This window comes from Fundulus heteroclitus, chromosome 6 (genome assembly GCF_011125445.2).
Source record: "Fundulus heteroclitus isolate FHET01 chromosome 6, MU-UCD_Fhet_4.1, whole genome shotgun sequence".
Taxonomy (NCBI): Eukaryota; Metazoa; Chordata; class Actinopteri; order Cyprinodontiformes; family Fundulidae; genus Fundulus; species Fundulus heteroclitus.
This window is the reverse complement of record NC_046366.1, coordinates 22,468,712-22,492,444: the sequence shown is the minus strand read 5'-3', so window position 1 is coordinate 22,492,444 and position 23,733 is coordinate 22,468,712. Positions and strand designations below refer to the sequence as shown.

Genomic DNA, 23,733 nt, shown 5'->3' with positions numbered 1-23,733 from the left:
CAAATCAGGCAGGGGACCAGAGAAAATTACGGAGTCCGACATTGCTTTAGCAAACTCACACACCGAAGCAACACCAACTTTAGTGACCTCCGATCGGCGTGATCGGGTGTCATTACCGCCAGCGTGAATAACAATCTTACTGTATTTACGCTTATCCTTAGCCAGCAGTTTTAGGTAAGATTCTATGTCGCCCGTTCTGGCCCCTGGCAGGCATTTAACTATGGTCCCTGGTGTCTCTAGTGCCACGTTTCTGACTATTGAGCTCCCAATAACCAGGATCGGCTTCTCAGCGGGTGTGTCGCTGAGTGGGGAAAATTTATTTGAAACGCAGACGGGTTGGTGGTGAACTGGGGGCTGAAATCTAGAGCTATGCTTCCTACGAACTGTCACCCAGCCGGCCTGCTTACCCGGCTGCTCGGGTGCTTCTGGAGGACCACTAAGTGAACTAACGCTAGGTCTATGTGGCTCCGCGCTAGCAGAGGGGCGGCTATCAGCTGGTCTTTCCATAGCACGGAGCCGGGACTCTAATTCTGACACCCTCGCCTCCAAAGCTACAAAAACACTACATTTATTACAAGTACCATTATCACTAAAGGAGGCAGAGGAATAGCTAAACATCTGACACAGAGAGCAGGAGATAAGGGGAGACTTAGTCAGAGACGGAGAAGCTGAAGTAATAGTAGGAGAGGAAGCCATTGTGGAGCTAAAGCTAGGCTAGGCTAAAGCTAGGCTAGCGCCCTTCTACCACGCCAAGAGAGCAAACCGTGAAACACGAGGAGTTCCCAAGCGTGATGTGCAGCAACAGAAAATGTTTTAAAAGTGCTTATGTGTTAGAAACAGATGTTACAGCAAAGAGATTAAAGATAAAAGCGAGAGAATCTGGAGCAACAAACCGTTGCTCACGCAGTGAAAACAGGAAGTGATACAATACGCCTTACCGCAAACAGGAAGTGACGTCAGCCATATAAGTTCACACTTATTAAGAAATAAACCAGAAGCCTGAGATAATCTTTTTACCACCTTAAGGGCAACAGGTATTTGATCCTTATTTCTTAAAAACATTGTGTCGTCAGCTAGTTGACTAATAAATATTGTTTTCCCCGTCTACCGTGATTCCTTTAATTTCACATTTTTTTAATAGAATGGACAGAATCTCTGCAACATAGACAAACTACATCCTAAATTTTGGGTAAAGGTTCATGTCCAGTTCAAGTCTCGAGTCATTGGTGTTAAAGTCCAAGTCAAGTCACAAGTCTCTGAACACTTTCAAGTCTTGAGTCAAACTCAATGACTCGACTTTAACTCGAGTCCCCACTTGCACCTGGGTTGCAGTTGCAGGCAAGGTTGGGCCAACTGGTAAGACTTAGCTAATAATGTCTGCTGCTTGCCATCACTTTTCACAACAGTATCGAGTGACAGATCTGCAGGTAACATTGCTGAGACTGGAAAATAATCTAAATTAACCAAATTAGGTTGGCAATAGATCATCTTATCAGAAGATTTACAATATTGAAATCTAGAGAGGGCAGTCAACTAAAAGTGCTTCACATCTTGTAACCACTTTTGTCTTGAAATTCATGAAGTGTTCTCACATACATCTTATTCGGCTGCAATACTTAATAGACCATTGCAAAAATTGGTTTAAAAATAGATTTAGCTGAAACCAAATAAAAATGGCTGTACTCAAAGAATTCTCCCATGATGACCAGGTGTAAGCTTTTGTTATTAGACTATTTTCTTGATTTTAAACCAATTTAGAGCACCCCCCCCCCAAACATACAATTTGTTTATTTCATCCAAAATCTCATGACTCATGAATTAGGAAAACCAAAAACCACCAGAAGCACCAGAACTGAGCATCCATATTCTTTATTCTGTCATCATGCAAGACAAATGCTTTAACTTTGGTTTCCCCAAAAGGCTTTTAAACAACATAACTGTGGCAAATATGTTAGACCGATATGCTGCTGGAAAAAAAACACACACCTCTTAATTTCCATACTTAGTTTTTACTACAATGTAAAAACCAAGACAATGGTAAATGAGAATTGAATCTTTAAAAAAAATAAAATAAAAAAAAACCGCTCAATTTGTTTTCAACAAAATCTCTAAATGACAAAATAAAATCTAACACAGGCTTTAAAAACTAACTTAATTGGTTAGTAACAGATTAGTACCACCACCGATATGAACAAACTATATTAACAAGACAATAACAAAACATGTTAGTCTAAATCAACAAGCATGCATCCGATGTTTTTTCGCACTGATCCCAAGGGTCACGCCGGACGTTGTGAACGAAGGCTGTTCTGTAGCGGATTCACTGAATTTGTCGGGATCGATAATCGATCACCATTTTCTTCATGTTCCAGTCTGACATGAGGTCACTCATTTGAAGTTCGTTTCCTGGGCCAGCCAGCGGATCGTATTTGTGTCTGAAAGGAAGGCACAGTGTCACCATTTAAGCATAATGGTTAGCTATAACTCTCGTCAGCTTCATATTTCACTTAGTAGATTGACAAGCTCAACAGATGCAGTAGCTTACTGCTTGAGGTGCTCCTCGATGGCTTTGCGCTCATACACGGTGCCATAAACTGTTTTTACTGGATCAACAAAAACCGTCTTGGTGAGGGGACAGAGCAGGTGCTGAGGTACAAACTGTGGCACAGGATCTATTATTGTCTAGGGGAAGAAAAGATACAGAAATGTGTTACATGTATCCATACAGCCATTATACCAGCAACTCTAAACAGTTCTGCTGATCCACCTTCTCCATTTCATCCAGAGACTTCCCAGCATGTTGCTCCGTGTGCTTCTTGGCTTCTAGTTCGTACATCTCACGGCTCGTCAAGAATTCTTCGGCCAAAATGCTTCAAAACAAATTTTATGTACTAATGAAATATAAAGTATTGTTTTAAAATACCCTTAACATTTCTCTCACACCTAAATGTTTCAGATAAATCTATAATTTTAATCAAAAAAAGCAAACAAGTTTTCAGTTGACTAAAAATCATTAAGAAAACCAATAACTCCAAACCGACCTCTCTATTTGCCCTCCTGCTAAATTATGAAATACCTGAAAACACGAAAACTGTGTTCAATTTCACTAGTCACACTGCCTGATTACTAACATGTAAAATCAATGATTAGAATCAAACCTGACCATCCACATGGTCAGGTTTGATGAAGTAGGCAAAAACATGTCTAAAAAAGCAACACATGTCTATAACTAAAGAAATTCAGGTAGGACTGTAGCATCATTGGCATCTACCAGTGTGGATACTCAAGCTTAGGGGTTTCCAGCAAAAAACAAAAAAACAAAAAGAAAAATGGGATTCCATCTTCCCTAATGAGAGCCATCATACACGCATGGAGAAAACATGGAAAAGTGAAAATCATTCCCATCACCATCAGCAGTTTGCTAACCAGAATTAGTCCAAGTGTGACTCACTCAAAGTCATAAAAAAGACTAACCTTTCCAGTCATTTGCCATCAGTTCTCCTGGGTACAGCTTTTTATCTTTTTGTGTTTAAACCATGTGGGGCTCCTCCCTTTGTCTATTAGCTAGACCCATTCAATGTCACAAAAGCCTTTTTCACACGGTAACTGGATGGTTTGAAGTAATATAAATATATATATCTTTAATAAAAATACTTCAAGTTTGGATGTTATGCTCCTGACTTGCCAAGCTTAGCCACAGTACTGTGTAATCCAACTTGTGCGATCCTTCGCTGCAGCTTGAGTGTATGATTTAGTGATCACACAGGATCTGTGTGGCCAGCTGGTCGAGGAATTTAAGACAAGGACACACAGACCACCTCGGTATAGTGTGTGTTTTATAGTGCGTTTGTTTTTTTTGGCGTAAACACACACTGGATGAGTTTCAGTGTTGTGTGCCGAGACAGAGCAGGCCACTGGACTTCCCCTGGAAGTGCAGCTTCTTTAGCAGCAGCTGTGCTTGAAGACAGAACAAAATCAGAACGTTGCCCACAACACGTGTTCAACCCGGGAATCTTGAACTCCCGTCTCCCAGGGCCAGTGTACTGCAGCTTTTAGACGCGTCTCTGCTTCAACATCCCAGATTGAGATGATTAGGTAATTAGCAGGAGCCTGGAGAACTTAACTTCATGCTCACATGTGTGAAACATCACTAGCTTGGTTTCCAATTTATGAAGAGAGCTGCCTGCGATAGACTGGCGACCTGTCCAGGGTCGCCAGTCAAGCATGTATGAAAATGGATGGATGGAAGAGAGCCGCTTGTTTCTGCAGATTTATGAACTGTTCTGTGAAAGAAGCTGTTGATGCTTGTGACTGTTACTCGAGTATAACCACATTACACATTGTTAATAATTAAGGCGTAAAAAGGAGCATTATTTGTTTTGGTTCACTTATACAGCCAAAACCCAGTGTCTGTCATAGAAAATTAAAGTCCAAATTTCATTTCTTACTACATGACTTAAAGGCATCATTAACAGGTCAACATGTAGTAAGCAGATGAAGGAGCGTGTGAAAGCGTAACTATTTTCATCCACGTTTCTCACCTGTCCAGAGGATCATCAGGCTCGGGGACGATGAGCAGACCATACACTGCATCAAAAATCTCCTTCATTGTGATGTGTGCATTGTAGTTGCGGTCGAATATGTTGTGGCAGATCCGACCCACACTGTTGACGTTGCAGTGATACACCTGTTTATCCTGTTAAGAAAGTCCAACTACAAAATAACACAAAGTACGTATATTTGGCTATAAAACTATTTTTTAAATCCTCATATTTTGCTTTCTTTGTCTTTTAATAGGATACGTGTGTGACAAAACGAAGGACTGGAGGCTTCACTGGGTAGTCGGGTCCAAACTGACAGTACAGCTCGAACACGCCGGTCTCGTACGGCGTGTCTGGAGGGCCCTGCATGAGAATCCTCCAGAATGCTGAAAAGATGACAGACTCTTAACGGTGCTTTAATAAAATGTATTTCAGAACATACGTATTATGCAAAAGTTTACATGATGAAAGAGCCTTTGAAACAAAATTTCCAATCTAATTTCAGAAACTGCCACAATCTTTGGCCACTTCTTTAAAAACAAAAAGGAATCGCAAAAAAAGCAGAGGCTTTAAGAAAAAAAATTTAAATAACAAATCTTAACTTACTGAAATCAGATTCTGATGGAAAGACTCTAAAGAAGGGATGTGGGTCACAATGCAGACTCTTGAGTTCCTCTAGGATCCGTTTTTCCTTCTCCATGAATCGTCCATCCTTTGACTCACTAATTTTCTTTTTGAGGGCACTAATTAAGAAAGAGAAAACAAATGATGAAACCCTTTGTTTTGTTTTGAAATCCAGGTTATTAACCCATAAGTTTAAAGCTGATATTGACTGTTCTTTTTAAGCTATTACCTGAAAAAAAAAAGGGAGGGTGTGTGTGTGTGTGTGTGTGACAATATGTGTCTGTTGTGTCTACCTGTATAACTGAAATTTCCCTCTGGGAATATTAAAGTTGTTTTGATTCTGATACACTGTGTGCGTCCAGAGCCGGTGCCTGGTTAAAAACAATTTCACCAAGGTAACACGCGGTGACAGGATTGATTCTTGAATCATTAATTTCAGTCAGTGGTCCAGTGGTTCTAAAATATTACCTGTTGCTCCTTCTTTCAAGAATAAAACATTTTGCCCCCCATCCCAAAAAAAGGCTCAAAAATTCAACTTTTGTTTTCTCTTTTAATACATGAAAGCAATCGCTCTGAATATTACCCACAAACCCTTCTACGTTTTAAACAGTTTCTAATAAATCGCAATTTTTCAACATTGCCACATTTGATAAACTATATATTCACTGTTTAAAAGGTTTTTAGCATGTCACGTTTAGCTAGCCGTGAAGTTTGTCATCAATAAAATACAGAGACCTAAAATAGACTAGCTGAAAATAATATGCCATTGACAGTAAAGACAAAATAAAAGTTGCATTAAGTTTTATTCTATTTCAGAAGTTTATTATCTGTACACAGACAGCTGGTAAGAAGCTGCTCTGAGGATAATCTAGAATCCCCTGCTACTGTCATGCTACAGAATGCAGGTACAGACTGAACAGCAGATGTAGCTGTTGTCCCATTTAGCAGAATTTAGTGTCTGGACAAAAAAACAAACAAAAAAAAAAACCCAGACACGGCCATGCAGATCCCACTATTTGAGCACCACTCCCATAGTTAAACTTCTCTCTACTTTCCTTTATTAGGCCACTGTGTTGTACTTTGTGTTCTCTTGTCGCATGTTTTCATCATGTAAAGTGTTGTTGCTGATATGTGCTATGCAAATAAATTGCCTTGCAATTGTCAGTTTATCAATAGCTAGAAAAGTGATGCCGTCTCCTACCTTTCGGTCAGGGTCACTCTGCCATTTATCTGAGTGGGCAAGAATGTCTCTGGGTATTCATCGTACTTATGAGCAGCAAACAGCTCCATTAATCTGGACTATAAAGCAGATAAATAATATATATCATGAAGCCAGAGCGATTCATTCATCAAAGCAAAATGCATCGCAACAGAAGTCATGACGGACCTCAGAGACGGAAGAGACATCGAGTTTGTTTTTGGGTTTCCTTTGCTCTAAAGACAGGACCGTCTCCATTTCAAAGAGCTTTAGGCCCTCTTTGGTGGACTTTGGCTTGAAACAACAACCACCTGGAGAAAAGAATATCAGGTTATGCATAAGAAAAGTTTCAAAACAGATTTTTCTACTGTGAAAGTTACAAAAACAATTACAAGACGTTTTAAACAGTATTCATAAGTGTTTAATAAATGATTTCATAGCAAGAAAAGAGGATTTCTTCGGTTTTTGCTTTTTTGCTCACATTTTCCAATCGTCGACCTAAATTTAATAGTGAACAAACCTTGGTAAACAAAAATAGGTTTACAAATTCTGATTTTATTCATTAATGAACAGAAGGTATCAAAACCAGACTAGACCTCTGGGGAAAAAGTAATTGTAAGAGTAAAAACAAAGATCCCTTAACTGTAGTTTAGCCCAAAATTCAAAGACTTTTGTACATACAGCATATTATGGAGCCTCACAGCAACTAAACTGGAGACTAGATTATAAAAAAGAAATAAAACCTGTTGCATTGCTGATCCCATGCAGCATGTTGTTCTCAACATTCCCAAGGAGGATGGAATCAACAATTATGTCTGATTCGAGCAACTTCACTGTCACAGCTACTGGCTCCATCTGGGATCTAAGCAGGATAAAAAGATAAAAAAGATATATAAAATGTTGTTGCATCCCATAGACAAATGGAGGACAACAAACTTGTTTAAGCAACAGCTGAAACTAGACATTTACATAAACCGTATATATAAAAACACTACCATTTCCTCTCGCACTGACTAAATCAGACCAAGTTTCCTTTTATTAAGTCAGCTGATGCTGCCAAACTTATTTCCTAAACGTTAGAATAAAATTTTTAATCTTCTTTATATTCCAGAGCCTCTATTACTATGTCTGAGTTCCTTTAAATCAATATTAAAGACACATTTGTTCAGGATTGCCTTCAACTGTTCTAGTTAAACTATCATCAATTCAACTTCGTGGTCCAATTGCTTTTAATGTTTGCTTTTAGTTTCTATTTTTCCATGTTCTATTTTGTTTCTAAATTTTGTTCCTACTTGCTTTTCTCTTTTTATTTTCTTCCTGTATTTCATGTAAAGCACTTTGCATCGTCTCTGTACTGAAATGTGCTATATAAATAAGTTTGCCTTGCCTTTAGAGGTGCGTTATTGCGCTTTAGTGCAATGAGTAAACAAGGAGAAGCAATAGAGCCGAGCGAGTCAGCAACGTCCAGTGGAGGTGCAAAAAGAAAGAGGAAGAGTCCAAGATCAAGTGTGAACTTGCAGAGCCACTGCAGATCAGGTTTATCGTTGATCACGCTGAGCAGTCACTTTATTGTAGTGCAGTGGTTCTCAATTGCCTTCTGTTGTACGATGTATGATATATCTGTTCATTTATAACTTATAACAATTGCTTCAAACAACTAGAATGATTCAACATTGCCACAGTTTTTAATCTATATATTTACAACAACATAAACGGCTTTTAGCCTGACTCGTACCTGCAGTCAACTTTTAACAAGCTATGAACCTCGTATGACAAAAATAATACCAAGCCATTAATATTAAAGACAAACTTCACTTACAGTGTACACTGTATTCATTGTCCTACTGACCGCAGGTTTAGACCAAACAGCAGGGGGTGCTGTTGTCACATTTAGATTAAAAGGCCTGTATTTTCTGGACAAAAACGGGCAAGGCAGTGTTTGTGTTTTATTTAAAAATGAATAAAACAATATACTATAATCACGTACGTGACTAGGACCCTTTAAGATTCTTCAAGTTTATATGTTTACTCTAATCAACAGATGGTTATTGATTTTTTTTTTTTTTTTTTAATTGCATGCCACAATGTCAAGATTAAAGTGAAGCAGTAGAAGATTTTACCCTGAGTCGTTTCCATCAGTGAGGCATATGATGCGAAGTCTACAATCTGGGAATCTCTCCTTGACTTTATTAAGCTCACGGGTTCCTCGTCGTAGTGCGTCGTACAGAAGAGTACATCCATTTGCCTTCAAGTCACGCAAATGTTCCTAAGAACGTGGAAGAGGAAGACCATCACTGCAAGTCCTCTCATGTAGAAACTACTGAGGGCATTAAAAACTGACTTTTGTCAACCGTAACTTTCAATATGCAGTTTTGAACGACCAAGCCTTTTTCAGTCTAAGCCTACACATCTTGATGTGCAAATTACATATGTTTGCATTAAACTATGTGGTCTTTAAAAAGATTGGGATGTTCAACTGAAGAAACTGGTATAAGCTGTCTTTGAGACCAACTACTGCTTTCAAAATTATAAATGAAACAAGAAATGTATAGCGGATTATTGATGTAACCAAGTGTGTACCTTGAACACTTCCAGACTCTCAGTAAATGTATGGAGGGTCTTCACAAATGAGTCAAACTTCACAAGACCAATGACATGGTGGAAGTCGTAGGCCATGCTCCTGGTGGCGAAGTTGTCAAAAAGCTCCTTCACAGCGTTGATTTTCTTAATTTCTGCATTTTCATAGCACTCCTCTTCCATGGAGGAACTGGTGTCCATCAGGACCTGATCACAACGACCCTGATGATTAGTTCATTCATGTTTGGACTATTAATGCTGGTTTAATTATTATGATTTAAAAAAAAAACCCACAAAGACAGTATTTTATCATGTTACCAGTATTGCTTCTTTTGGAGTCCTGGTTGTGACAAACGTTCCATCATCTCTGTGGTCACCAGTCCTACATTAGAAATAAAGAAATAAAAAAATAAAAAAAACACTTTCAAAGAAGATGAAATGACATGCGTTAAACACAAAGATTGTGTTTGTGGGTGTTCAACATCCTACTTCATTTCATCTTCTACGTTTTCATATATACACAGTTTTATTTCACCTTTATTTAAATAAGTAAAGCTCACCAAGACACATTGTATAGCATTATATAACATTGTCTCATGTTATGTACTCACTTTGCTGCCAAAATATTTAGATCCATGGTTTTTACTTCACCATCAAGACAATCGATCACCTTGATCATATCTGGAGATCCTTTGTCCTTATACAGATAGATCCCAAGGTTGTCTGATTAAAAACAGCAAAACCAACCACGTTAAAATCAATTGTTCTTTTAAAACAAAACAGTACACCAGAAATGAAGGCCTAAATTTAGTTCATTTTAAATTATAGATGTTGGACTGAAATGTCCATGTTATAATCAAATGAGTACCTTCACTCAGCATAACGAGGGAGCTCTGTGATGTCCCCAGATCCTTCAGCTGTAGAGGTGGCGTCACATTGAGACAAGGGAAGGATTTGAGTTTTTCCACCATGCTTCCAAACGTCCATTCAATATTGACCTTGAAGCTGCAATCGAGAGAGATTAAATAATCTTAAATGACCTTTAATGACGAAGACTTATATGTAAAGACTTGAAAAATTACGGTTTTTATTTTTTAACAGCGAGGTTTCCAGGTTGGTTACTTATTGCAACCCTGTCCAGCCAGACTGACTTACTCAGCATACACAGCGGATTAGTCTGGTGAGGAGCTGGTAGAGCCTGATTTTAAAGGCAGGATCAGCATCATCAGGTTAGAACCAATCAGATAACTACGGATGTGACGCAAAAAACACTGTTCTTTCATTTTGTAGTCTGTGAAACATGTCATGCCATCGAGCAAACTCTCCAGTGAACAATTTTCTGCTGCTTTTTGTCAAAAAAAAAAAAAAAATATATCAGAGGATGCATGGTGCACTTATGTGCACTTTCTTAATCCTCCAAGGCACCGAGCAACAAAAATCTCCATATGTATAATCTTGACTGTTATGATAGCAGAAAAGCACTGCTGCATTATGGGTAATTCTGCCACTGAGAGGGAGGCGTTGTAAAGTCCCGCCTCCAGTGCTCAAATTGGTCCGGTCTGTTTTGGGCCTGTGGTTCTGGAGCCTTACCAGACTGACTTACTCTCCGTGTAATTCAGTCTGGCTGGCCAGGCCAACTTATTACAGTAGCTTGTTAGCAATGTAAAGTTATACCACAAGGTGGCACTGTGCATTTCATGTTTGCTTCCTTCAAATACATTGTGTATAAATTAGAGTCAAAACTCACTAAACAGCCTGTATAAACTAAATAAGGCCAAGTGTTAAAAAGTTAAGTGTTAAAATATGAAAGCATGGATGCTACACTAAGAATCAGCGTATACAGACCAGGAAGAGTAGCTCATTTATATGATAGGTATGTTGTATTGTGGACAGTTACACCTTCAAATTGACTTGTGGTTTTATGAAAAAAACAACAACAACTTGTTCTTATATTTCTAACAATTCTTTGATATAAACGGTTTAAAATCTACACAGCTGTTAAAACAAAGAGGGCATCTGTAAAAAAAAAAAAAAATTTTTTTAATTGCATAATGTAGTGTATGTTTGGAAAATGGTATAAAAACTAACAAAATTATTTTGATTCAGCCAATGACAATCAGATGCTGATGGAAGCACACTTATTGTGAAATATCTACAACCCACAGTTCCTTTTAAGACAACACAAAGATGATGGTACAATCCCGTTAAGAGAAAGATGAGCTTGAGGATACATACTTGAGACCGGACACCTTGTCCTGATGAATCCAGAGAGGATATGTCCTGACATACCGAGGCATGCTGAGAAGGATCTTCTCAATGTCAGCCGCTCTTTTCAGTGAACATTCCTGCAGCGGCTCTTCTGTGCAGTTCGGGATTTTAACTCCATCTAATTTAAAGAGCACAATTTCAAATCTGTCAGATAATAATAATAAATAATAATAATAATAATAATAATAATAATAGAGCTTTCAACTTTCAGAAACTAATGGGGCCATGACTTTTTTTTTTTTTTTTTTTTTTTTTTAAACCGAGAACTCTTAAGTTGCATTGTATTGCAGCATCTATTTTAACCGTTAACGTTGCAGATTATTTTGTTGCCATCAGTTAATCATGACAATCTTTCAATACCTTCTCCTATGGATTGTTTATACAGAACATACATAATATTGTTATCCAGACAAACACTTGTTCAGTGGTGGAAAAAGTGCTTGTTGTACAGATAAACAGGATTGTTTTTGCAAATGGTTTAGATTTTCTGATTCAAATTTGGCAGAACTCTGCCTATTTTCATACATGTAAAACCAAAGGTTTAATATGAACATATAACAGTTATTTATGAAGTGGGAAGCCTTTAAGAGATGAAGGTACGAGGAAGCAAGAGAGGAAAGAAGAGAAATCAGAAACAAGACAAAAAGGATAAAGGGAAATTAAATTGGAACACAGGGAATTACATGAGAAAGGGAAAAAAAGGAGGAATGAAACAAGGAGGGAATAAGGTAAGAAAGGAGGACAGAAGAAAAGTACCACACAAGAAAGAAAAGAACAAAAGGAGAGAAAGAAGGAAGGACATTGTCAGGAAGAAAGGTTAAAACAGAAGAATTTAGATGATGTATCAGGACTAAACTTGAAACTTGATCAGCTGCAGTTAGAATATTACTATAAGACCAAACTCTGGAAACAGGTTAAACATTAAAATAAAAGCCTGATAAATTGTTTTTACATATTTTTCAGGCTACCGGTATAATTCGATCTGGAATATAAATTGCATCAGTCAAAAAAAATAAAAAAAAATCCGTCGTAACGAGGAAATAAAAAACAAGTCGCACCAGCCTACACCTATTTAGACATTCATTTCACATAATCAAAGACTAAAAACTGGCATTTAATCTGGTAAGCCAATTTATTAAATTAAACAGCTGCATCCACAACCGTCTGAATAGCGTGGAACAGACCTGGGAGGATGAATGAGGTAAATTAGCATCTCTAACCGGCACGGTTTTATCCAGCGCATTTCAATGTAAGGGACCGTTACACTGAAAGTTGTCAAATTTACGCCTAAATTAGGCTGTGTGCGTAACGGTGCTACGCTCTAAGCTAACAGTACGACACGGATGTCTCAGAGTAACATAAAGCTCACATTCATCAGTGAAGTAACCTGGCCAGACAACAGAGCTGTAAGCTAGCGCTAGCTGTTGTTAGCTTTACTGACAGCCCAGTAACACGGTTCTGTCTCAGTCTGGGACCTTCGAGCTGCACCACTCAACGCTCTGCTATGTGAACGAAGACTGAAACAGTAAAACAACATACAAACATTCAGTCTTTGTTGTCTATAAGTTAATGTATCAATTAATTTTAAGTGGTACAGGAGCAGAATAGTTTTCAGAAGACTAGAGTGCCCTCTCGTGGCTATAGACGGTAATGCTTACTTCTTGGTTCATGCTGGTCAACATGAATTGCCATTTAAATTTCATATAAAAGTCGCACCTGAATAGAAGTCGCAGGACCTGCCAAACTATGAAAAAAATGCCGTTATTAGTCTGAAAAACACAGTAGTGCTCAAATAATCCCAACAACTGTTTATAAATGGTTTAAGCTTAAAAAAGGTACCCTTGATTTTATTGAGAACGTCTGATCTTTCGAAGACAGTCGGTACTCCGGGAACTCTGACTGGCTCACAGAGATGGTTCCCATCTTCGGACACAAGAGTGATTGGAGCAAAGACTTCATGCTTAGGTTTCTGATTCTGTCAATGTGTGGGAGAATGTTTAAATAAATACCAGCTAATATCAATATAAAAAATGTACAGAAAATGAGAAAGATACACGGATAAAGACTGTCAGTTTGAAAACAGAAACACAATTGTAAAACGTAAGGACTTCAATACTTTAGCTTTGGTAATGAGATGCGCCCAGCAGTACAAGGAGTTCTCAAAGACGTCCTGGTCCTCGATGGATTTTTCCCCTCGCTGTACTCCTTGCTTGGGTAAAAGCTCCCTGAAGAGCATGTACAAGGCCTCGACCACTGCAATCTGCAGGAGATCAGTTGGCACATCTTAAGAATCACCCTTACAACACTCACAACACACAGCAAACTAATTCAGATGAAAAGAAGTTTTTGCTCCCAAACCATCTTCTGCATACACTGTAAAAAAGGGCACTAAAAGTAAGCAAAATTTTCTTGAAATTTGTGGATTTTTCTTGTTTTGAGCAGCTAAATAAGACTATTTGCCAATGGACTAAGACTTTTGCACTTGAAATAAGAACAATTCATCTCCATCGTCTTATTTCAAGTGCAGGATATAAAATTATCTTATTTTAGGGGTAGAAATACTCACTCCATTGGCAAATAGTCTTATTTAGCTGCTCAAATCAAAGAAAATGCACTAATTTCATGAAAATTTGACTTATTTTAGTTCCCTTTTTGCAGTGTAGTGACTGCACAGGGTTCCTACAGCATAAGGCAAGTTAAATTCAAGACTTTTTAAGACTTTTTAATGCCACTTGAAATAAAAAGTTAAGACCAACTTCATGATAAACAAGAAAAACCTGGTTGCGACAACTGCACCCAAATGTTTATTTTAACATAAATCATTACTTTCTGGCCCAGTGGACATGTTTAAAATTTAGAAAAACATTCCATATAGGAAGAAATTACAGATTTATTTTTAACAACTACTGAACTGAATTCACAAACTTTGTTTTGTTCCCTACTAAAATAAACTATAAATCAGTTTTAAAAACCACAACATAACCAGTGCTAACTCTTTCGCAGCTATGGTCCGGCCGCAACAGTTTTTATTGGTTCCGTTATCGGGACGGAACCAATAATTGTTACATTGAGCTGTTCGGTAAATTTAAAAAAATATATAATTGTGTCAATTATTTAACTGTTTGATAAGGATTACAAAAATAAAATCCTATTTATGACCTGGTAACAATTTTAAGACCTAAGAAAGACTGATTTAAGACATTTTAATGCTAATTAAGGCCTTAGTTTTATATTACAGAATTCAATGCCTTTTAAGACTTTTTAAGGATCCGCGGGAACCCTGCTGCAAACAGTGATGCAGAAAAAAAAAAAAAAAAAAAAGTCAAAACATGAGCCAAGCAGACAAAACTCTTAAGGAAAAATTTTAAAGGCCTAAAAAGAGCTGGTCTCACAGCAGTCAAAAAACAAAACAAATGATTATTTAGCAAATTAAGGTTGCATTCTTAGCTACAGCCACTCTTTAATGACCGCTTCCTTCCCTAATAAACTTGTTCTTCTACTTGAAGACCTCAGCTAAAATACAGCAAAACATACATAATATTTCACTAAATATCAGTTATCAGACATAACAGCAATATCAACAGCGGATATTGACCCACATTTGTTTTTGTTTTTTATCAGGGCATCCTTGATTTAAAGCAAAGAGCCTGAAACACTCTGGCTTAAGAAACAGCTGTCAACAAGTTCTTACCTTTAAGGGTAACTGTTACAAGTCTTTTCTGCATAAAGAAGCTTTGTTCATATTCACAAAGAATCCCAAGATTAACAGTAGCTCTTAGTGACGTCATTTTAGGAAAAAATCTACTGAAAAACCTCAGTAAGATCAAAGTTATTCACAAAGCACCTAAAGGCTGGTTCACACGGTTTCAGAGAGGCGGCGATTGTTGGCGTCTCTTAAAAGAATATCCGGCCGTGTGTGGTGTGTTAAGAGTAGTGTTGCACCGATACCAGTATGGGACGGGGCCCCGATCCAGCATTAAATGGTGGTATCGGTAAGTACCAACAAATAGGGCACCAATACCATTTTGATGTTTGCATGTCTCTTGAACGCAGCCTTTTCTCTCCCGACTAGCATTATACATGTTATATAAGTTCATGAAAGTTGCACTATTTTGGCATTTGAGAGCAAAAACTCAGGGTTTAAAAGAGATTATTCAATTATTAATGTAATTTTACTGTCTTACTGTTGCACTACTATTACACATGTTAATTTCACGAATGTTGCACTATTTTGGCCTTTGAGAGCCAAAAGTTTATTCAACTATTGTCACCCATTCCAGGTGGGCAATAAAAAGTTCTACTACCCTAATAGTATGCCGTTCTTCATACACACACACACACACAAATTTCAAACAGATGGTATCGGTATGGTATCGGCCAATACTGCACAGCCAGGTATCACCACACCACACACTGTATGAGCAAACCTGTTATATCGAGGATTTTGTTTTATCTATAAACCACCATCAAAATGACAAGAAACAAAGGCTTGGAACATATCACTCTATGTGTGATGATTCTATATAACATACCAGTTTCACTTTCTGGGATGATGGAATATTAACATATTTTGAGATGTACTGTTAACGCCTGGAAGAGCAGGCAGTTCATAAGTCCACTGATTTGAAATTTTAATTGAGAGAAATAAGACCAAAAATGTATAACTACTTTAATAAAGTCAATTTAAATAGTCATAATAGAGCTCAAAGAATACTTCCATCATTTATAGTAGGGGGTTGAACCACCTTCTACGGCTTACTTTCTGGTTTCTGGTCACCGTTTCCCTTCTGCACAGTTGATGCAAACTTTGGACGAGCGGGTTACATCCAGTCAGTTTGCGTAAGTAGGCAAGCAATTTTTTGGAGGGTACATTTGAATTTCTTGCCTGAAAGAAAGAAAGAAAAAACACTTGAAAAAGCACAGCAGACTAGGCTGTTCAGAACGAAAATGCATATAAAATAAAAAAAATAGCTTTCTTTAACTAGCATATTTATAAAAGAACAGCAGAAACATTCTTTGAACCTTAGGCCCCATTCCCACTGCAGAAAAACGTGACCCAAATCTGATTTTGGGGGTCAAGTGAGCAGGTCAGACTTTTAAGTGCGAATGCTCAGATTTGGTCCAGATCAGATTTTTCCAAGCAAGATTTGTCAAACTTTGATATACAGTATGTGTTCTTTTCTAAGGTGACTCCAGTGGGAACAACTAAAATTTATTTGGTTTGTCACTTTTCAGTGACATTTGTCACAGCTTTGCACTAGCAAGAGTGATGTGAACATCACAAAAAATAAAAAAATTAGAATTTAGCATTAAGGCTGCAGGTCTTGATGCCCAATTCTGATTTTTCTGTAATAATGGATGTTACTAGAACAGGTTTATAAATATTTGTTTAAAAAAAAAAAAAAAAAAAAAGAATTGTTAAGCTATGGGAGGCAACAACATTAAGACCATATCATAACAAGAAGGTAAAGAATAATAATAAAAAAATAAAAACAGCACAGCTATTAGCAGTGGTCTTTGTGGAGCTGTCACCGCTGCTGCTGTGGAGACGTCTTACAATAGTATGAAGAGATGAGAAGAAAACACTGATTCCTTTCAGGGTTTGTGACACTGTAGGCACAATGTCGTTAAAGTAGAACCTCTCGCCATGCGGGATTTCTTCAGGAAAAGACGACAAACTGAAACAAACAGTCGACCCCTCGGAAACGCCGCACTTCTGCAGCGTGTCGCTGACGGAATATTTCTTTCTGTGAACACAAGTGGCAATGTGCTGAGGACTACCCATGAAAATCAACCCTAATAGGCTTAATACAGAAGAACACAAATCAATGCAGCCTTACCTGAGATTAAGGACATGTTCTGGGACACCACTTGTGTTGGACAGCTTCTGTCTCAGGGTTGCCATAGTGTCACTTTCCAGGTCTACATGAACCTCAAAATAACCCTGAATGGAGTAAGAAATGCAAACAAACAAAAATATTCAGTGTTTCCCCTAGAAATGTTGTCTGGGGCAGTGGGGTACACCAATATAGTGCTGCCTATTTTTGAGCAATTATAAATATTTTTCATTCACTTAGCTTTCCATTAATATCACAGAATACATCTTTATATGAGCTTATAATAAATTTTATAATGCACTTTACATTTCAAATAAAATCTTAAAGAGCTTCTGTCTCTCTTAACATCCCTCTCGTTTATCCATCTTCGGTCTCTGTATGTTTCTGTCTCTATCATGCATCTTTATACATTATTATATTTTGAAGGCTAACCTGCCTTCAAAATTGAATAATAAAGACATTTCTTTGGCAGTTTAGTATATTTTTGAGCGTAACTTTATCCAATTTTAATTTTAATCACATTTGGGATCTGTTTCTGATCCTTTCATGAGATCTATCTAGAAACAAAATGTGTTTTCCAAGGACAAAGCAGCCATCTTATTCCATATATGGACTCAGGAAGGTGGATTTTTGTGTCTGACAGAGACTTTTGGTGATGTGCAACAATCAAAGCAAATGTTTTTTTCTTGTAGGAGATCTGAAAACGACCATAGAGTCGTTTACTTGTTGAGAACTTCCTATATCGAGCTCTAATGTTTATAATCATGTTTAAACATTTCTCATTAATGAACGCCCCATGTTCCCCCATCAGAACAGACTGACTTCGCAGCCAGGAGGCATCACTCAGCATCACTGACTCTGCGAGTTTTTAGTGCAGCCACCCTCAGATACAAAACGCAGAAATATTTACCAAGGCAGGTACAAATAAGTCTGGCTCCATGTGAGACTTCTTCCCGCCGAATAGTTTATAGTGACACTGCGAACGCGCTTTAAAAATTGAGCTCTGCACGCACCTGTCCACAGACTAATTTTCGGCTTATTATGTGGGAGGATTCAGACAGAAATAGCTCAATCTGATCTGGTGCCATTTAGAAAGGGTCATTTTAATAAAATTAACCGTGAACACGCATTCACTCACTGCATGCTGTGACTTTCTTGGGGTGGGGCGGGCAATTTTGATGGCGCGGCGCCCCCGTTGTAGAACAGTAGAGGAAACACTGATACTTTTATTATTTCAGAAGCAATGCTGTCATATGGACAGGATATTCCACTCAAGCTGTACAGATAAATGTCACTTGAGATGCACCCAGAAACTACGTGGTCATTTTTAAACGCCTAATTATCAGTTTGACTGGCCCTGATTGGTGCGTTTACTGATCTTTTTCAGATCATTGAACGCACCATACCAGGTAGGTGTGAGCTCTGTTACAGAAGGAAGAAGATTCAAGATCTGTGTGTCATTACCTATGTTTACAAGCAAATTTTCACAATTGGATTGAAACGTATTCAAATTAAAACAAAAACAAAAAAGTTTACCCTTTACATGGGCACACAATTATTCTGATTATACTGCACCTGGATTTATTAATAATAGAGCCAGTCTGACATGCGCAGTTATCAAATTTCACTAAAAGCACACACACACACACGAACTACTTCAGTCTTTGCTGAATCATTGTCCATTTTAAAACACTCAGATCTTGCTGGAAACCACAGATTCTCTCACACACTCACAGTGATATCACTGCAGCTTGGACTATAGATACTGACAGCAAGGAGCACAGTTAGCTGTACCTTCAGCATGATGTGGCATCGAATGACGTCCTTTTCCTCCGTTTCACAGGGAGTTTGCTTTGGCATTTGAGGAGCCTCTATCAGGTTTTCCTTTGGAGTAAATATGACATAGACCGTGTCACCATCTTGGATGTGTCTTTCTTTCAAAGACCCTGAAAAAGCAACAATTCACAGTTAAAACTTTGCACTTTGTTTTGTATAAAATTTTCTTATATCCAACATAAAATAGGAATGTTGATAGCAACTTCATGATTGCCTTTTGTAGTTGGCAAGCTTTTAAAAATATATCGTGGTCTATCTAATAAGATATGAATAAAATGTTGCTGAAATATAACAACCCTCAAGAACCTTCAGAGCCCAAAGTAACAGCATCCCTGGCAAGGAGGCTATGAGCACTGCTTTGGACTCTGAACGCCTCTCAGGGCGTTATGCAACACGGATACTGCAAACACTACAAGTACATCCAATCAAGGCTTAGCAATGTAATGATCTTTTAGTCCATTTTAGCACAAATCTCTGTAGCCAAGAGCCATTTTTACCACTGTGGGCTCAAAAACAAACAAGCAAGAAAGCAAGTGCTGCCTTAATTCGGTCCAGTCAGATGGAGACCAGGATAAACATGAGAGAAAGGAAATTAACTATCAAGAATATTTTCTTTAAAAAGGTAGTTCAAGATGCAGCGCCATTGTGTCCCAAATCTGTTTCTTCTTCCTCTCAGTCTTTAGCTACACAATCAGCTTATTTTGTTTAAGCCCTAGTCAGCAGGTATGATTACATACAGACAGGTTTATGAATTAAGTGTTAAGAGTTTAGATGTACTCACACGTGTTGAAGAAGGGATCATCTGTCAGGGGCATCCCATCAGCTGTATAGATACAAACTCCTTTGGTGTTGCCAACTTTTTCAAGGTGGGAGATCCGCAACATCAGATCTTCTACGGTGTTTTGTGAAGGGTCAATATCTGAAACATTGATGTTTGTGGTTTAACTGTCAAAGGGGGACTAGAAATTTCTGTAGACATAATCACAGACCAGTTTAATCTTTCTTTTTAAATTTAGAGCGTTCATCCTGTCCTACCTTTGATCAGCTTCCTCTCAGGGCATTTAGGATACGTGTACCACAAACTAAACGGGTTTGACTTCTGAACTGGTGTCACGGTTTGAACCTGCCGCTGTGAAGCGTTCAGCTTTTGAATAAAGGTTCTCATGGCGTAAAAACGGTTCTTTTCCACGTGGCTTAATCCTGAGAATAAAAAAAGGAAAACAAAATTAACTTGGGAACAAAGCAAAACCTTTTTTTAACGTATACAGCATCTTGTAAAAACATTCAATCACACCCCTGTTACATGTCACATCCACAAACTTCAAGGTATTTCATTAGGACTTTTTTTTTTAAACCACTGCAAAGTTAAAGTTTAAACCTCTTTATTCTGATTCCCCTTAATAAAATCTAGTGCAACCAACTGCTCTCAGATGTCCCGTAATTAGCAAATCTATTTGTGACGTAGTCCTAGTAGTGAATATATCTCTTCTGTGGCAGCAAATGTTAGAGGAGTTACATGGTCTACTATATGGATACAGTCTGAGATGACCCTGCATTTCTTGTACAGTGCCGTGACATGACTTTTGTGGTGAAATAGCACCGGATAAACTCAGCTGAATGCCAACAACATCACAAACTATTAATTCAACATACAAAAAGAGATCGCAACCCATCAATTTGCAAAATAAAAAAAAGTCACCCTACGTTGCAAATGGTTTAAATTTATGCCGTATTGGACATGCTTACCTATGCTGTACAAATCCTCATCAGTCACTCCATCTAGGAAATCTTTCTCATCTTTCACACCCATTTGCAGAAACTGGTTGTAGTAGGACTGCAGTCTGTACTGCTGAAGCAAGTTAAATATTGCCGCCATCTTTAAAAGGAATAAAGACAAACAGAAAATTAAAGTTTTATCCTTTAATACTGTATAGAAATCAAAGCGCCACACACAGAGCAATGATTCTGGGCAAGAGAATTCAGCGAGTGAAAAAAAATAAAGATGCCTAGTGATAATTGAAGGAAAGGTTAACAGACTCGCTTGACACATGTTTGAAAAGACATTTCAGCAACATTCAGACTAAAATCCTTTAAAGACACAAACTTCATTTTGTTACTTAGAACCAATATCAAGAGGATAAAAAAAAAAACATAACACTTGGGATATTTATTGCTCAATATACAAACTCAAATTCTATAATTACTAGGGCTACAGTGTTGCAGGAATTAGAGAGTTCAATTGGTAGGTTGCCAGTTCAATCCCCCAACTCTGACTGTCTCAGTCGTGTCCTTGGGCAAGACACTTCACCCAAGTTGCCTGCTGGCGGTAGTCAGAGGGCCCAGTGGCACTGGTGTATGGCAACCTCTGTAAGTCCGCCCCAGGGCAGCTGTGGCTATTAACATAGCTCACCACCGTCAGGGTGTGAATGAGTGAATGACTGACTATGGTGTAAAGCGCTTTGGGGTCATCAGACTTGATAAAGCACTATACAAGTACAAAGTAAACCGTTTACTTTAGATATAAAAACAAAAAACATAAGAACTGCTACAAGATCTTGGATTTCTAAGAGAGATGGGATGAGTTGGTAATACAGCGAGCTACACCAAGATTTCAATATAGTCAAAAATTGCTGTTGGCCTCCATTTTCATCTTTATTCGCCTAGAATTTGTTTGTTTGTTTGCCATATACCAAAACAAACAAAATTACAATTACCGAAAGTCTGTAAATCGGTTCCTGTCCCTTTTTAAAATATGAGGTAATCTCTTAAATATTGTCACAGAAACAAAACAAATGTAATAAATTTTTGTTTCATATAAAAAAAAAAATCTGAAAACAATAAATACATGAACTAAAACATTGGCATCAAATTTCCACATTACTCTGAAACAACAGAAGGGAGAGGTCAGTCTTTTGATTTTTTTTGGTATGGTCTATGATTGAGACTGAGCCATGAATCAATAAAAATAAACTAACTAAATAAAATCACAAAGTTTTAGAATTTTAAAATCTGTACTGTGAGTTATATCAATTTCTACATCAAATAAAACAAACTTAAATTATTTCAGCTTGTAAACCAGAAATTGTACTCAAGTTAAATCCCTCAACGTGAGTTAACACAACTTCCAGAGCCTAGCAGTCCGGACTAGCTAACCTTATTTAGCAATATTGGAACTTAATGTAAAACCTACAAAAATATTGCACAAGCCCCTAAAGCATGTATCATTCTGGAAAAATGAAAAGACTCTGAAGGAAAGTACTGAAAAGCGTCAAAATCTAATCCATCTACTTACTTTGCGCCTCAGTTTAAAGCTCGAAGACAACCTTAGCTAACAAAGAGCGCCGCCAGCTCATCAGTGACGGAAGTTAGCTATTGGCTATACAACATATCGCGAGAACAACGACATCGCAATTTGCATAATTGGCACATTGCGGTGAATGAATATATAAAAACATTAAATATGCCTAAAACTACAAGTGGTTCATTTTGATATGTCTTCTTCTTTTTAAAATTTCCAACATCCTCTTTTTTTTAGGTTTTTTTAGGTTTAGGTTTTTTTAGCAGTTACAAAGCAAAGAACACTGGGGAGAGCACACACAATTTACTCTATTTATTCTGCTAACTAAATCTAGCTACGTGTAGCTATTATTTGTTTGAAAAAATACCTTTATATCGTGCTTTCTTCTCGTTCGCTCCCCTTGCCCGTATGGCTGCAAAACACGCCCACCAGGTGCACCGCAGACGTGCCTAAATGAGCCGCACCCACTTTGCTACTTAAACAAATAGGGGTGTTTGGAAAGAGTGAAAATGACTTCAGTAATACAGGATTATTTGCGTGTTTTTAACTCTTTCTGTTTCATTATTTACGGTACAATTATGCGACAAAAAAATCCATATTTCATTAGATTTATTCAATATCTGTACAGACGCCATTATGCTAAAGCCATTTAAATTATATTTGCCCTCAAAAAGCAACTCTAAAGCACTTATAATTTGTCCGCAGTTCATGGCCTTACATAACTGTTCCTGTTTTCTGTTGCTTTCGGTCTAAATAAGGTCTGTAAAAAAAAAAAAAAAAAAAAAAAAAAAAAAAAACACCACAAAGCTGCGAGATCCCTAATGCACTTAAAAAATCTGACTATGCCAGTCTATATTCTGAAATCTCGCTAGAAATGGCGTTAGGTTGGCAATACTTTTTTAAACAATTCAAGGGAAAGTGGTAACGTCATCTGGGTAGCCTATAGCCTACACACCAGTGTATAATCTTACAACACAAACTCTCATCTGGCTTATCAAAAACACGAGTTGATTCTAAGGAATGTAACTGGAAGCCTTACTCCCTCTGGTTTCTTATGTTTTATTTTGTTCACACGTTAAGAAAGTCCGTGTCAATGAACGAAAATAAGCTTATAGGCAATGGTTACATGGGCATAGTGGCTCACTGATGAATACTGATAAAAAGAGACGATCATACCTTGTTGTGCACAAAGAACGGTCCAGCTGTTTATCTCTGCCTCTGTTCAGCTGCGGGAGCGAGAAAACGAAACTTAGAAATGAACCCAGACGTAAACAACAGAACCAAATGGGAGGACCTAACTTGATATAGTCAGCCTTTAGCACATGGTGGACAATATGATGTTGTTAATATAAGCTTTCTTTTTTTTAACAGTGGAGAAGTTGGTTTTTCAAATTACTTTTTTTTTTTTTTTTTTTTTTTTTTTTTTTTTTTTAAATTTACCTCTTTGTTTTTTGTTTGGGAAGTGCTTAATTTGCACTTGAATTTAATGGTTTAGTAATAATGTTGTGCTACCAGGGCACAAACTGAAGGCTCCAACCAAAATCATCAACATTT

The 23,733-nt window shown here is 37.7% G+C and overlaps 1 protein-coding gene across 1 annotated transcript; it reads right to left on the bottom strand.

Moving 5' to 3' along the window:
• Positions 1-1,932: 1,932 nt before the first annotated feature.
• LOC105940070 lies at positions 1,933-22,651 on the bottom strand. The gene is made up of 25 exons (XM_036138343.1): positions 22,547-22,651; positions 20,628-20,757; positions 19,917-20,081; positions 19,663-19,800; positions 18,840-18,991; positions 17,049-17,152; positions 16,766-16,955; positions 15,968-16,093; positions 13,325-13,468; positions 13,048-13,183; positions 11,176-11,326; positions 9,809-9,945; positions 9,552-9,663; positions 9,259-9,322; positions 8,944-9,147; positions 8,484-8,629; positions 7,107-7,225; positions 6,553-6,674; positions 6,367-6,464; positions 5,148-5,284; positions 4,803-4,927; positions 4,542-4,687; positions 2,768-2,870; positions 2,546-2,682; positions 1,933-2,435 (listed from the first exon to the last, which is right to left on the bottom strand). The coding sequence occupies exons 2-25, from the start codon at positions 20,755-20,757 to the stop codon at positions 2,321-2,323; spliced, it is 3,201 nt and encodes a 1,066-aa protein (XP_035994236.1). The 5' UTR covers positions 22,547-22,651; the 3' UTR covers positions 1,933-2,320.
• Between the last annotated feature and the right edge of the window lie 1,082 nt (positions 22,652-23,733).

Excerpts from the sequence above, each read along its gene's own strand:
- LOC105940070 (XM_036138343.1), bottom strand. The coding sequence starts at position 20,757 with ATGGCGGCAATATTTAACTTGCTTCAGCAGTACAGACTGCAGTCCTAC. Across the intron at positions 19,801-19,916 it reads TGAGAGGAAGCTGATCAAAG|ATATTGACCCTTCACAAAAC; the intron begins GTAGGACAGGAT and ends TCAATGTTTCAG. Across the intron at positions 2,683-2,767 it reads CTCTGGATGAAATGGAGAAG|ACAATAATAGATCCTGTGCC; the intron begins GTGGATCAGCAG and ends TTCTTCCCCTAG.